The following is a 15,461-nucleotide window of genomic DNA, read 5'->3' on the forward strand; positions in this document are numbered from 1 at the left end:
CGCCCGCTTTTGGCGACTTTCCGTAGCTCCTTTCTACTTCCTCCCCTTCTTATTCTTTTTGTTGCCTGTTGCTACCTCGTTCGCCCGTTTGTCTAGTTTTTTTCTCTCTTTTTTTTTTTGAGGGTCTTCAGACTGTGAGGGTGGCCCTCTGCTATGGGAACTTGTATCACTTCGCTTAGATTCTCCGAAGTAGGCAGGTCCGCCAGCCAAAACTGTTAGGATTAAATAAATACATTATTGTTTTGTTTCCCATACTGCACTCTTCTCGAAGTGTATCACTACACACACACACACACACACACACACACACACACACACACGCACACGCACACGCACACGCACACACACACACACACACACACATATATATACATACACTCGAAGGTCGCAGGTTCGGATCCTGTTCACGGCAAGTTATCTTTTCACCCACTTTTCTTCATATTTGCATTACAATTTGGCTTAATATCTTCCCCTATACTTTCCTTGGCATTATTGTCTGTTAGATCTCATTATTATTGTGTAAAAACACGGAAAAACGAGTCCTCACGTATACACTTCTTTCCTTAATATATTATATATATTATATATATATATATATATATATAAATATATATATATATATATATATATATATATATATATATATACGTAGATCGTAAAGAGTCTGGCTTCGGTTGCCGTAGAATTAAAGAAAAATAAGTATACGTCTCTAAAAGACTGTTTATTGGTGATGTTGTGACGTTTCGATTGAAGACCGATTTTCATCAGACAAAATTTAGTAGGCTCCAATGCGCTTTTATGCCATCGTTCAGCCAAGAGAGAGAAAAAAAGAAAAAGAAAAATGTACATATACCAGTCGCCCAACTACCCATCATGCACTGATAAGCAGCCAAACGGCCACGTGTGGGTACTCCGCATGACACGTGCATTTAAAAATAAAACGCACCTGGGCCAATGGCAATACCACCCATTATACACTGATAAGTAGTCAAACGACCATGTGTGCGTACCACCAATAGCAGGTGCATTTTGTAAAAAAAAATATCAAAAACAAGGGGTCTAACAACATAGAATCACGGCAAGTTTTTTTGGTCCGGGTGGCTAAATTAAGCAAATTCCAGTGATAAAAAGTTTGACTCCTCAGATTCACCTCTCATCAGCTTTCCCCGTAGCTTGTAAAGAATACCAAAGTACATTCCTTGCGGTCATTGTCGCTGTTGCGTTCCACCTGTTCTCCCCCTCCATAGTTGCTCTTGAAGCCTGGTGAAGAGGGCTACACCAGAACGATGTGATAAATTAAAAAAAAAAAGAGAGAAGAACAACAAACAAGGGCTACGCGTGTCAAAGCTCCGCACGTGCAGGATAGGCACATGCCAGGCAGCTACGATCTTCGGTCTGTGGCTCAAGATTATTAAGTATATACTGGAGATTGTTTTTCAAATTTTTAGCTCAAGAATTGAATGTGTCAATTTATATATACGTCATATATGTGTGTCATATATTATATATATGTATGTATGTAAGTATATATATTGTTATGGCGTTTATTAGCCGGCACACAGCGAGTCTACACAATGGCGACAGTAACGGCCAAAACACGGGGTCTCCGCGCGAGCGGCGTTCTGTTTGGGCAGACCCACTAGAAAGCACATAAGAGTTCGACCCACTTCAGTGTTCGGTGGCTTCTGTACAATTACCCCGGGGTCGAAGAGGGAGCCGCCTGGCGACCTAACAGCTTGTCACTACGAGCGGGTCATAGTAAGCCTTCAGACGCTCCACGTTGACTATGTCGCGCCCGCGGCGGCGCATGTCCGAAGATTGTTCAATTGGCTCGATAAGATAGTTGACCGGAGATGTGCGCTCGATCACACGGTAGGGACCTCCATATTTCGGGAGTAGTTTAGAAGAAAGGCCAGCTACAGAGGTCGGGATTGAGAGCCATACAAGGGAACCAGGAAGGAAGGTGGGCTCAGAAGTGGCGGAGCCATCACGAATATTCTTCTGCCGCTCTTGCTCATGCGCCGTAAAAGTCTTGGCAAGCTCGCGACACTCTTCAGCAAGCCTGGCGGTCTCGGAAATAGGTGTACACTCAGATGGATCCGGCGTGTACGGGAGTATCGTGTCGATGGTGTGTGACGGGTGCCTTCCATACAGCAAAAAGAAAGGTGAAAAACCAGTCGTGCTCTGAGGGGCGGTGTTGTAGGCGTAAGTGACGAAGGGCAGTATGGTATCCCAATTCGTGTGGTTGGCGGCGACGTACATCGACAGCATGTCGCCGAGGGTGCGGTTAAAGCGTTCGGTCAGACCATTCGTCTGCGGGTGGTAAGCAGTAGTTTTGCGATGGACAGAATGGCACTCAGTGAGAATGGCATCGACGACTTCTGACAAGAAGACACGGCCTCGATCGCTGAGAAGCTCCTGGGGTGGACCGTAGCGCAATATAAATCGATGTAGTAGGAAGGACGCAACTTCACGCGCAGTAGCCGCAGGGAGAGCGGCGGTTTCGACGTATCGCGTTAAATGATCTACGGCGACGATGGCCCAGCGGTTGCCAGTGGACGTCAGAGGAAGTGGTCCGTACAAATCGATACCTATGCGCCCAAACGGACGGTCAGGGCAAGGTAGCGGTTGCAGACCGGCTGGTGACATGTGTGCGGACGGTTTGCGGCGTTGGCAAGCGAGACAGGAGCGAACAAACTGCTGGACGTAGCGGTACATCCCGCGCCAGAAGTAGCGTTGTCTAATGCGATGGTAGGTTTTGAATACCCCAGAGTGCGCGCACTGTGGATCAGAATGGAAGGATTCACATATCTCCGACCGCAGACTGCGGGGTATCACGAGTAGCCACTGCCGGCCATCGGCGTCGTAATTGCGTCGGTGTAGGAGGCCGTCTCGAATGGCGAAATGGTGAGCTCGACGACGCAAGGCACGCGTGGATGGCGTTGCGGACGGATCAGAGAGCAAGTCGATCAGTTGGGCGATCCAATTATCCTTTCGCTGTTCGGTAGCGATGATGTCAACATCAATGGCAGAAACAACAACCGAGGATACTGAGCAGAGCACGTTAGCTTCAGGCAGAGGGGAGCGCGAGAGGGCGTCGGCGTCAGCATGCTGGCGTCCGTTGCGGTAGAGGACGCGGATGTCGTAGTCTTGTAAGCGAAGAGCCCAACGGGCGAGGCGGCCTGAGGGATCCTTCAATGATGACAGCCAGCATAGTGCATGATGGTCAGTGACGACATCGAATGGGCGACCATACAAATAAGGTCGAAACTTTGTAAGAGCCCAGACGATCACCAGGCACTCTTTTTCCGTGACGGTGTAGTTTGTCTCGGCTCTTGTGAGCATACGGCTTGCATATGCCACAACATAATCAGGGAACCCGGGTTTGCGCTGCGCCAGGACAGCGCCGCGGCCTACACCACTGGCGTCCGTGTGCACTTCTGTTGGGGCCGTAGGGTCATAGTGGCGGAGAATGGGAAGAGACGTCAACAAGTGGCGGAGCTTCAAGAACGCGTTGTCGCACTCTGACGACCACGAATTGAGGGGCCCGTTACTTCCGAGGAGCTTCGTCAGCGGTGATATAATCGTGGCGAAATTTCGTATAAAGCGTCGGAAGTATGAGCACAGGCCCACGAAACTACACAGTTCTTTGACGGACGCAGGTTTTGGGAATTCGGCCACGGCCCGAAGCTTGGCTGGGTCAGGAAGAATGCCATCCTTGGACACGACGTACCCTAGGATGGTGAGTTGGCGTGCTGCAAAGCGGCACTTCTTCAGATTTAGTTGCAAGCCGGCATTGCTCACACGTGCGAAAACTTCTTTTAGACGTTGGAGATGGGTGGAGAAATCTGGAGCGAAGACAACAACGTCATCGAGGTAACACAAGCACGTGTGCCATTTCAAGTTGCGCAGTACGGTGTCCATCATGCGCTCAAATGTCGCAGGTGCATTACACAGACCAAACGGCATGACGTTGAATTCGTACAAGCCGTCGGGTGTGATGAAGGCAGTCTTCGGTCGAGCGTCATCAGCCAGGGGTACTTGCCAGTACCCCGAGCGCAGATCGAGAGAAGAAAAAAATTGGGCTCCGTGAAGGCTGTCAATTGCGTCGTCGATGCGCGGCAGTGGGTAGACATCCTTGCGAGTGATCTTATTGAGCCATCTGTAGTCCACACAGAACCGCACAGAACCATCTTTCTTCGCAACAAGAACAACAGGAGACGCCCATGGACTGTCCGAGGGCCGAAAGACGTCGCGTCGGAGCATATCGTCAACCTGCTCGTTAATTTGCCGGCGTTCAGCAGGCGACACGCGGTATGGACGTTGCCGTAATGGTGGATGGGCACCAGTGTCAATACGATGCGTAACAGTGGACGCGCGACCGAGAGAACTTCGCCCGACATCGAAAGAAGAACGGTATTCTTGCAACAGGTCTAGAAGCTGGGAACGCTGCACTGACGTAAGGTTGTCATCAATGAATGGGCCAAATACATCAGGAGATGATGGGTCAGAAGTAGAAACAGCACTGATGGTACGTGAATCGGGACAACGCGAGTCTTCGGGTACGTCCAGGACTTGTGCGTCGTCGACTGCTTCCACTCAGCCGAGACATTCCCCTTGAACCAAGGTAACAGTGTACGGGGATGGGTTGGTCACAAAAATAGCGGCGTTGCCTTGGGTGATTTGCACGGTCGCGAAAGGTACTAGCAACCCTTTCCTCCTGGAAGCACGGTAGAATGGCGAAACAAGTGCAATTGTGTCGGAGAGACCGGTGCAGTAGACCGATACGCCCATCGTCGAGCTTAGAGGCACTATAGTATCGTCTTTCACAAGAATCTTGTTCAGTGTCGAGGGACCGTCTTCTGGCGTCAAATGCGAGAAGGGCGAGAGTTCAATTTCGGCGGCGGCACAATGAATGACGGCGTCGTTGCGGGAGAGAAAATCCCATCCCAAGATGACGTCATGAGAGCATGCAGGAATGATGATGAATTGGGCGACATACAGAACGTCCTGAACGACAACGCGAGCTGTGCAGCCTGCTGTAGGATTAATACGATGTGAGCTAGCGGTACGAAGGGACAGTCCAGAAATCGGCGTCGTCACTTTTCGAAGCAAGCGGCAAAGGTTTTCGCTCATAACTGATACCGCAGCTCCAGTGTCAATAAGAGCAGATGCATGAACACCGTCCACAAGCACGTCAATGACATTAGATGGGCGGCTCTGAGGGCTTTCACAATGCGATAGCGTCGCAGTCCTTGCCTCTGGGACTGCGACGACTAGTTTTCCCGCTCATGAGCAGAAGAACTTGGCCGCATGGGGGACAGAGACCGACGTCGTGCAGACGGCGACCTTCGAGCAGACGGACCTGGGCGAGACGACAGTGGCACAGACGGCAGTTCCTCGTTATACGAACGGCTAAGGTGGCCAGCAACAGGAGAAGTGGGAGCCGGCTGTAGTCGAGAGCAATAACGGGCTACGTGACCGGCGTAACCGCAAGCAAAGCAGATGGGCCGGTTGTCGGGTGTGCGCCATCGGTTTGCCGGGGTGGGTCTCGCCCGGAACGGTGTCTGGAAAGGCTGCATGGTGGGCTGAAAATGAGGCTGAGGGGTTGCGCCAACATATGCAGCCGGCATACCCGCTGCAAAGGACGGAGGTCGTGCGGCAGCTTCGGCGTAAGTCACTGGTGCAGGCGCTTGAACGACTGGAGGCGGCCTTGCGACCACTTGGGCGTAACTTGGGGGTGCAGGGGCCGGAAGTTGTTGTGGGTGGTACGCAGGCATGACCTCCGCTATTTCCTGCTCAATCGCTCGGCGGATGGGTGGAAGAATGGTAGGGGCCGATTGTTGAGCAGCCGGTGGGTGGGCAAAGGGCAGGAGAGAGAACTGCCGCGCGATTTCCTCACGTATGAAGGACTTGAGATCTGCCAGCAGTGCCACCTGATCACAGCTCGCTTCCAAGGCTGCAAGCCCTGCATCTCGTGATGTGGAGCGACGGGTCATCGAACGCTGCCGGCGGAGCTCCTCGTAGCTCTGGCACAGCGTGATGACCTCAGCTACTGTGCCTGGGTTTTTGGCAAGCAGCATCGTGAAGGCATCATCGTCAATGCCCTTCATGACGTTCCGGATCTTGTCTGATTCGGACATGCTGTCGTTCGACTTCTTGCACAAGTCCAGGACATCTTCAATGTAACTGGTGAATGACTCACCGGCCTGCTGAGCGCGTTCGCGTAAGCGCTGCTCGGCTTGCAGCTTGCGAACGGCAGGGCGGCCAAGAACGTTGGTGATAGCAGTCTTGAAACCGGACAAGGTTGCAAACTCGGACGCGTGGTTGGTGTACCACAAACTTGCAACGCCCGCAAGGTAGAACACCAAGTTTGTCAACTTGCCGTCCTCGTCCCATTTGTTGGGGACGCTCACGCGCTCGTAAATGGCGAGCCAGTCCTCTACGTCAGTGCCAACGGCGCCCGTGAAGATGGGTGGATCGCGGATCCTGGGGACACTGGGACACGGGGGTGGCATGGGAGGAGGCGTTTGCTGAGAGGCGTCGTGGGACATGGTAGATTGCAGCGTACGTGAGCGTAGTTCCAAGGGCATCGAAGGGGATCGTAGCACTCTCCACCAATTTGTTATGGCGTTTATTAGCCGGCACACAGCGAGTCTACACAATGGCGACAGTAACGGCCAAAACACGGGGTCTCCGCGCGAGCGGCGTTCTGTTTGGGCAGACCCACTAGAAAGCACATAAGAGTTCGACCCACTTCAGTGTTCGGCGGCTTCTGTACAATATATATATATATATATATATATATATATATATACACATATATGCCTTGAAAAAGACGGGTTTCCCGTCGAAACGCCGGCTGAATAAACAAGTTGTTATATGAAAACGCATCTACTTTTATACTTATAACCTTGTGGCGACCGAAGTTATTCTTCTGTACACACACACACAAACACACACACACACACACACGTGTGTGTGTGTGTGTGTGTGTGTGTGTGTGTGTGTGTGTGTGTGTGTGTGTGTGTGTGTGTGTGTGTGTGTGTGTGTGTGTGTGTGTGTGTGTGTGTGTGTGTGTGTGTGTGTGTGTGTGTGTGTGTGTGTGTGTGTGTGTGTGTGTGTGTGTGTGTGTGTGTGTGTGTGTGTGTGTGTGTGTATTATGACGACTCGGTTGTAACGAGGTTTATTGGTCGTGAACTCGGGAACGAACAAGCGCAACGGACCTGAAAAAGAAGCGCACGTTCCAAGAAGATGATGATTGTCAGCCAGAACATATGATGATGATTGACTGCTATTCAGATGAGGATGAGGCGCATAATAGATGCCTACACTGATTCCCCCTCCCCCCCCCCGTAGAAGCGGCCAGCCTGGCCGCTGCGGGCGGGTAGTCAAGATGACGAGGAACGTCGTGTGAAAAGCTTCATGCGGGAAACGTGTACAATTTCGGTGCTGCGGTAACGGCGGTCAGTTGGCACGACAAGAGGCGTCACACGATAGTTGACAGGTGAAGTCTGCTCTAAAACAACATATGGGCCGATGAATTGAGGCTGGAACTTGTCGCAGAGACCAGGTGTGCGAATTGGTGTCAATAGCAGCACTTTGTCACCCGGTTGAAATGATACCACACGATGAGAGGTGTCGTAGACAGCCTTCCTTGCTTGTTGCGTAGCTTCCGTGTTCATACGAGCGTGCTGGCGGCACTGGGCAAGGCGAGAAATATATTCTTCGCAAGAAGATGGTGATGGAGGGCCATTGCTGGTAAAGAAGGAAACATCGATAAAGAAAGTAGGTGAACGTCCGTAAACGAGATAGAACGGTAAGTAGCCGGTTGTGCGCTGGACAGCGGTGTTGTAGGCGAAAGTGAGGAATGGTAGAAGTTTATCCCAGTTTCTGTGATCCGGTTGGATGTATACGGTGATCATGTCGGCAAGGGTTCGATGAAATCTCTCGGTCAGACCGTTTGTTTGAGGATGGTAGCTAGACGCCATCTTGTGTGTGGTACCAGAAACGCGAAGAACTTCACCTAAAAGCTGTGACAAGTACACCTTTCCACGGTCACTTAGAAGTACACGAGGAGCACCATGACGTAGTATTATGGCCTGAAGGATGAAGTCAGCAACTTCCGATGCTGAACCAGTAGCTACTGAAGTTGTCTCGGCGTAGCGTGTCATATAGTCTACAGCGGTGACTATCCATCTATTTCCAGCACCAGTAACAGGAAGGGGCCCATAAAGATCGACACCGACGACCTCGAAAGATGTTGTAGGGCACGTCATTGGCTGTAACTGACCAGCCGGGGGAGATGTCGGAAGTTTGCGAAGTTGGCATGGAGAGCAGGAACCCACGTACTTTGCTACGCTGGTAGAAATACCAGGCCAATAAAAGCGGCTTCGAATGCGGTCGTAGGTTTTGTGAAAGCCTAGGTGGCCAGCAGTCAAATCGTCATGAAAGGCGTTAAATACATGATGTTGAAGAGCGCGTGGCAGATCAGGTACCCAGCGTTGGCCGTCAAGATGATATATGTGACGATACAGCACACCGTCCTGAATTTTGAAGTGCTCGAGTTGTCGACGAAGGCGTTCATTGGGTAGACGTGTAGCTCCTAAGAGGTGGTCTATAATGCGCCGACAATACGGGTCAGCCTGCTGGCGAGAACTGAAGGGTTGTTGATCGTCGATTGGCGGTTGGTACAGCGAGGCGAGCAAGGAAAAAGAAGTGGGAGTCACGTCCGCACTGGTGTCGTTGGAGGTGGCAGCTGGAGTGTCGAACGACGCCGTAGGTAGTGGGCAACGAGAAAGAGCGTCGGCGTCTTGATGTTTTTTGCCCGATTTATAAATAATCTCAAAGTGATACTCCTGTAGGCGTAAAATCCAATGACCCAAGCGTCCGGACAAGTTCTTCATTGTAGAAAGCCAGCATAAGGCGTGGTGGTCTGTTACGATGGTGAACTGACGCCGTACAGATAAGGACAGAACTTTTGTATTTATTTATTCATTTAAAAATACCTTACAGGCCCTTGTTGCAGGGCATTGTGTAAGGGGGGTTACAAAGGGTGAGTGTCGCGACAAAACCGTAAGGAAATATCAAACTTTGAAAGAACTCAACAAAAAATAACGCGTTATATGTCACTAAAGTGGACTATGGACCAAACCACAGCGAGGCACTCCTGCTCAGTGATGGTATAGTTATTTTCGGCAGAAGTAAGCACTCGGCTAGCATATGCGATGACCCTTTCCCGTCCAGAGTTATTGTGTTGGAGGAGAACAGCACCCATACCGCAACCGCTGGCGTCGGTATGCAGGAGTGTTGGGGCGGTGTCATCAAAATCGCAGAGTACAGGCTCCGACGTCAAAGCTTTCTTCAATAGGTGAAACGCCGACTGACATTCCTCGAACCACACAAAGGGTGCATTAGATGCGAGTAGTTTATGAAGTGGCGCAGCTATTGAAGCAAAATTTCGTATGAAGCGACGAAAATATGATGCGAGGCCAAGAAAACTTCGCAAATCCTTAAGTCTTCTGGGGCATGGAAATCGAAGGACGGCAGCGATTTTTTCGGGGTCAGGGCGAATACCGTCCATGCTGACGACATGACCGAGAACCTTGATGAATTTGGTGGCGAAACGGCACTTCTTAGTGTTGAGCTGCAGACCCGCACCGGCGAGGCATGTTAGGACGTCATCCAAGTGCCGCAGGTGCTGATAAAACGTTGATGAAAAGATGATAATGTCATCAAGGTAGCAGAGACACGTCTTCCATTTTAGACCACGCAGGACGGTGTCGATCATGCGTTCAAATGTCGCGGGCGCATTGCAGAGCCCGAAAGGCATCACGTTAAATTCGTATAGGCCATCAGGGGTTGCAAATGCCCTTTTTTCTTTGTCGTCATCGTGCATGGGAATTTGCCAATATCCCAAACGCAAATCAAGGCTTGAAAAGTATTCGGCGCCTTGCAGTGAATCAAGGGCGTCGTCGATGCGTGGCATGGGGTACACGTCCTTGCGTGTGATGTTGTTAAATGCCCGGTAATCAACGCAAAAGCGCACGTAGCCATCTTTTTTTTGTACCAGAACAACAGGGGATGACCAAGGGATAGTTGATGGACGAATTATTTCTCGTTGGAGCATGTCAGCGACGTTTTCCTCGATGATTTTTCGCTCAGCGAGAGACACGCGGTACGGGCGGCGATGTACAATAGATGTTCCCTCCGTCTGAATGCGATGCGCTGCAGTGGTAGTTCGGCCCAACGTTGAGGAGCAGGTGTCGAAAGAATCGGCGTGTTTCGTTAATAAGGCAAGCAACTGCTGCGCCTGGATAGCTGTTGAGTCATCACTGATAAGAGCTGTAAAGGGAGAGAATGAGCCAGGCTTACTCATAGAACGGTCGTTGGTAGAGGCAGGTTTAAGTGGCGTGACGCTGACAGGCTCAGCATCCACAACACAGGCTACTGCAGTGCCCTCGGGCAGGAGAACTTTCTCTTGCGTTTCATTCGTAGCAATGACGAGCGCGGAGCCATGGTGAAAGCGTACGACACCTGTTGCAAGGGCTACGCCTTTTGCGACGCAAGTCGACGAAGGAAACACCAAGACGTCACCGTGGTCGATGTCCTTAGAGATCAGGGTCACAATTCGTTCTATGTGGCGGTAGTTCGAGATCTTCGCGAGCGAACAGGCGTAGTGGCTTGTAGACGCCTTCGTCGAACATGGAGTCCGTATTAGTTAGGTGCAAAATCCGTTCACCACAACATATAGCGGCTGAAGAAGAAGATAAGAAGTCCCACCCTAGAATTAGCTGGTGAGAGCACCGGGTAAGCACAGTGAACTCGATGTAATGCAAAATGTCATCAATAAATACACGAACAGTACAAAGAGCAAAAGGGCGGATAGTGTTCCCCTGGGCTTCGACTAGATTGGGTCCATTATAAGGTGTCATTACTTTTTTCAGGCGTTTGCACAAATCATACCTAATCACAAAAACTGTAGCACCGGTGTCCACCAAAGCGTCCACGAGAACTCCTTCCACCGTAACAGAAACCATGTTGAACGGGCGTGCTGGAGGAATATGAGTCCTACTGTTACATGCAGTTTCTTCTCCGAAAACTGCATCATTTAGTTTTCCGACCGGTTGCCAGTCGTAAACGAGGCTGGCCGAAGAGGAGAGGAGGAGCGACGGAAGGGCAAAGGTGATCGGCGTCGGCTTGAACGGTAAGTGTTCCGCGTCTCAGTCGACGCGGGCGGAGATAGAGACCGCTGCTCTCCAAATGAATATCGCCGAGCGTAAGAATCCCCACTGGAAAAGTCCCGTTCGCGCATGTCGTACCCGCGACGCTCGTCCTGCTGGCGCTTGCGGCAGAAGCGTGATATATGGCCACGATATCCACAGTAAAAGCATGTTGGGCGAGACGGGCGCCAAGGCGGGTAGTAGAGGGCGTTCGGCGCACCGGGAGATAGCGCACTCAAGTGGACAGACGGAGGGTCGGGTGGGATTGGCCGGAAGTGGACCGGTGGTGCAGCAGCAACCGGCGTGAATGATGGCAGCGGCGAAGTAGAGTTTACGTTGCGAGGAGGCGCGGCCGCAACTTGCGCGTACGTTGGAGGGCTGGACCGGTGAATGATGTTAGTTCCTCCCTTACGATGTCACGGAGGGCCATGCTTGAAGGCTGTGTGACAGATGGAGAAGGTTGTGAGAGGCCCATTGATTGAAGTTTTTCTCGTATGATCTCCCGTATCATGTCACGCAGGTCCCGGTCTGCTGTACGGTGTTCACTATTGCCCGACTGAAGGCGAACAGAATCAAGTTCGTCGAGACTCTGAAACGTAAAGACGACGTCAGTGACAGTAGAAGGATTCTGGGCAACAAGGGCATTGTAGGCAATGCTTCCGATGCCCTTCAGGATGTGGCGCAGTTTGTCCGACTCGGACATCGAAAAATTGACGCGCCGGCAAAGCGCAAGGACATTCTCGATGTAAGATGTGTATGACTCGCCGGGATGTTGTTGGCGAGTATCTAAGGCCCTCCTCGCTAGAGCGGATCGAACGGCTGGCGTGCCGAATACTTGGCGAAGCTGCTGCTTGAAGGCAGGCCAGTCGGTGAGGTCGATCTCATGGTTCAAGAACCATGTCTTGGCAACGCCCGTGAGATAAAGCGATACTCGGCGGAGCTTGTTAGAGTCATCCCAGTGATTAGCTGCGCTTACTCGCTCGTAGTTATCGAGCCAGTCCTCCACATCTTCACCGTGGAGACCAGCGAAATGCTGGTGGTTTACGATGTAAAGAGGAGGGGCTTGCGGCGCAGTGACGGGCATCCACCCAGTCACTCTGAGACATGTTGGCGGACTAAGGGTCCAGGCGGCGGCCTGAACGGAGCTCCAGCGAGTAGGCGTTGTAAGGAGAGGTACTGGGAACGTCAATCCACCTCCACCACGTATGACGACTCGGTTGTAACGAGCTTTATTGGTCGTGAACTCAGGAACGAACAAGCGCAACGGACCCGAAAAAGAAGGGCACGTTCCAAGAAGATGATGATTGTCAGCCAGAACATATGATGATGATTGACTGCTGTTCAGATGAGGATGAAGGGCATAATAAATGCCTACAATCTATATATATATATATATATATATATATATATACATTGCTGCATTGACCTATTGACCCGGAAACCCTCTGTTAACTCTGGCAACTCGGCACAGCCTTTTAGACGTAGAAGTAGATGGCAAGCCTGTTTCAGCGCTCATCGACACAGGTGTTCAATTATCAGCTATGAGTTCTCACCTTTCTCGTCATCTCCATAAAGTCGTTACACCTGCCTTATCACCTGTTGTTCGTGTAGCCGATTACCATACACCTTGCGTCCTTAGAATGTGTTCTGCGCGTGCGAGCTTCGATGACCACAAGACCTCTTTTTGGTATTCTGGACGAGTGCCCTCGTGACCTAATCTTCGGCCACGGCTTTCTGAGCACACATTTTGCCCTGATGGACTGCTCGTCTGGTTTGTTACAGTTAGAGCTTCCTGCTGTACCTGACCTCGCTATCATGTCGCCACCATGTTTATGTGTCGCCCAGTTTGTTCGCTTGTGTCCAGGTACCAAAACTTTCGTCTCATTTAACAAGACGCACCGGTACGTGATGGCAACTACTTGATTACCCCCTCCTTGGATGTTGTTCTGAAGCAACAAGTAGCTCTGCCTCACTCTCTTGCGATTGTTTCTGCGAAGAATGCTGCATACCTGTCCTGAACTTTGGACGCTGCGCACAACTGCTTTATGAAGGTATCACGCTGGGATAGATATCACCTTTAGACACAAATGACCCTGTTGCCCTGGCCATTGATGACCCACAGCCGCCTCTAGGCAGCCCTGTCTGGAGGCTGCTCAACACTTGATGACGTGTTCGACAACATGATTGCGCCGAACCTGGACCCTTCTCAAAGCCTGGACCTTCGACTTTTGTTGGCGTCATACCACGTTTTTGATTTTGCTTCACCCAAACTTGACAACCATCTCGGGTGACCCATCAAATAGACACCGCGGACGCAAGACCTATTCATCGATGCCCTTACCGTGTCTCAATGACCGAGCACAGCGTCATTCAAATGGAAGTTGACAAGATGCTCGCTAAGGACATCATCAAGCATAGACACCGCGGACGCAAAACCTATTCATCGACGCGCTTACCGTGTCTTAACAACCAAGCACAGCGTCATTTGCAGCGTCAGAGTGTCAAGAGTGCAGCTCTGTCTGTGGCTCAGCGTACTCCCAACAGTCCACCATCGGAATGTGCCGATTCTCCATCACCTGTGTGCGTGACCGAATAGTGGTGGTGATAGTGTGGACCATAGACGACCAGCTATATGGCAGTGGCCGTGAGCTGTGGTGATTCAGATCACCGGAGCGACGTCAAGCCTCCGAGTACATCGAAGAGTCTGTCCCTGCTGGTATTTACGTTTCCGCCAGCTTCCAACTTGTTCTTCCCGGTGAAATTCGTGGTAGCGGAACGTGTCCTATACATGCCTAGCATGGGATTCTGCCTCCTTGTGGCACATGGCTGCCACCTCATGCTCCAGAACTATGCCGGCAGGCGGCTGACCAAGAATTTCCTGCGGTTCGGCCTTCTCTGCCTCCTCACAGTGCACTCCTTGAAGACATTTGTGCGAAATTTTGAATGGAAGTCCGAGTACAGCATCTTCATGGCGGGGCTCAAGGTGAACAGCCAGAATTCGAAGTTGTACAACAATGTGGGCCGCACCCTGGAGGGACAGGGGGACTACGCCCGAGCACTGCAGTATTTCCTAAAAGCTGCCAGTGTCCAGCCCGATGACATTCGAGCTCACATGAATGTTAGCCGCACCTACAACAATCTGCTGATGTTTGAATTAGGGGAGGCCGCCTTTATCAAGGCAAAGGACTTGCTTTCTCGACCAGAAGCGGGCGAGCGCTACAAGGGGAGAATTGCACCGAATCCTCTCATTGTCTTTCTCAATTTGGCCAACCTCATATCAAGAAATACTTCACGTCTTGAAGAAGCCGATGGGTTGTACCGCCAGCCAATCAGTATGCGTGTAGATTATATTCAAGCATATATCAACCGTGGAGATGTTCTGATCAATCTCAACAGGACCAAGGAAGCGCAAGAGGTCTACGAGCAAGCCCTTTCCCTCGATGCCACAAACCCTGACATCTTTTACAATCTAGGCATTAGGATTTTGGAGCAAGACAGACCAGGTGATGCCCTCATGTACTTCAACAAGGCCTTGAAGTTGGATCCTGATCAGGAGCAAGCGCTGATGAACTTTGCCATTCTTATTCAAGATAGTGGAAACTCAAAGCTCCGTCAACTTGCATTTGAAAGGTTGAAGCTGCTGCTTCACAAGGGCAGGGCCAATGAGTGTGTCTACTTCAATCTGGGCATGCTCTCCATGGATTACTAAAAGGTCGAAGAAGCAGAACAGTGGTTTCACTTGGCCATACAAGTGAAGGAAGACTTCTGTAGTGCCTTGTTCAACCTTGCCCTCTTGCTGATGGACTCAAACCGGCCACTGGAGGCTGTTCCATACCTTCAAAAGCTTCTTCAGGTTCTGCTTGGATTGCTGTTTGTCCCAGTGTGGCTATCACCGATGAACAACGCCCCTTCATTGCCAGCTATGTTTTTGGTCACCGATCAAGAGAAGTCGATGCCCGTGGTCTTTCATCAACTAAACATCGTTCCCAGAGGAGCAAAAATGATGTCATTGCGTCCACCAGGGGCGCTAACGGATGCATCTGTCAACGGGACTATAAAACGGCTCTTCAGCGCGGCACCTGACAAAGGGCATGGCGGCGATACCACGATATGGTCTTCAAACCAGATCATGTTTTTCGTACAGGTTCTGCTTAGATTGCTGTTTGTCCCAGCGTGGCTATCACCCATGAACAACGCCCCTTCATTGCCAGCTATGTTCTTGGTCACCGATCAAGAGAA

At 51.0% G+C, this 15,461-nt stretch overlaps 2 protein-coding genes across 9 annotated transcripts in view; one reads left to right on the forward strand and one right to left on the reverse strand.

Annotated features, from left to right (window-relative positions):
- LOC119181217 (DNA excision repair protein ERCC-6) overlaps positions 1-15,461 on the reverse strand; it is a 794,400-nt gene that overhangs the window by 397,991 nt on the left and 380,948 nt on the right. The gene's annotated exons all lie outside the window — the stretch shown is intronic.
- Positions 13,828-15,312, forward strand: LOC142784445 (protein O-mannosyl-transferase Tmtc3-like). The gene has a single exon (XM_075882815.1). It carries the CDS (start codon positions 13,855-13,857, stop codon positions 14,929-14,931), a length of 1,077 nt encoding a protein of 358 aa, XP_075738930.1. The 5' UTR covers positions 13,828-13,854; the 3' UTR covers positions 14,932-15,312.

The sequence above is a fragment of the Rhipicephalus microplus genome, unplaced genomic scaffold (genome assembly GCF_043290135.1).
Source record: "Rhipicephalus microplus isolate Deutch F79 unplaced genomic scaffold, USDA_Rmic scaffold_14, whole genome shotgun sequence".
Taxonomy (NCBI): Eukaryota; Metazoa; Arthropoda; class Arachnida; order Ixodida; family Ixodidae; genus Rhipicephalus; species Rhipicephalus microplus.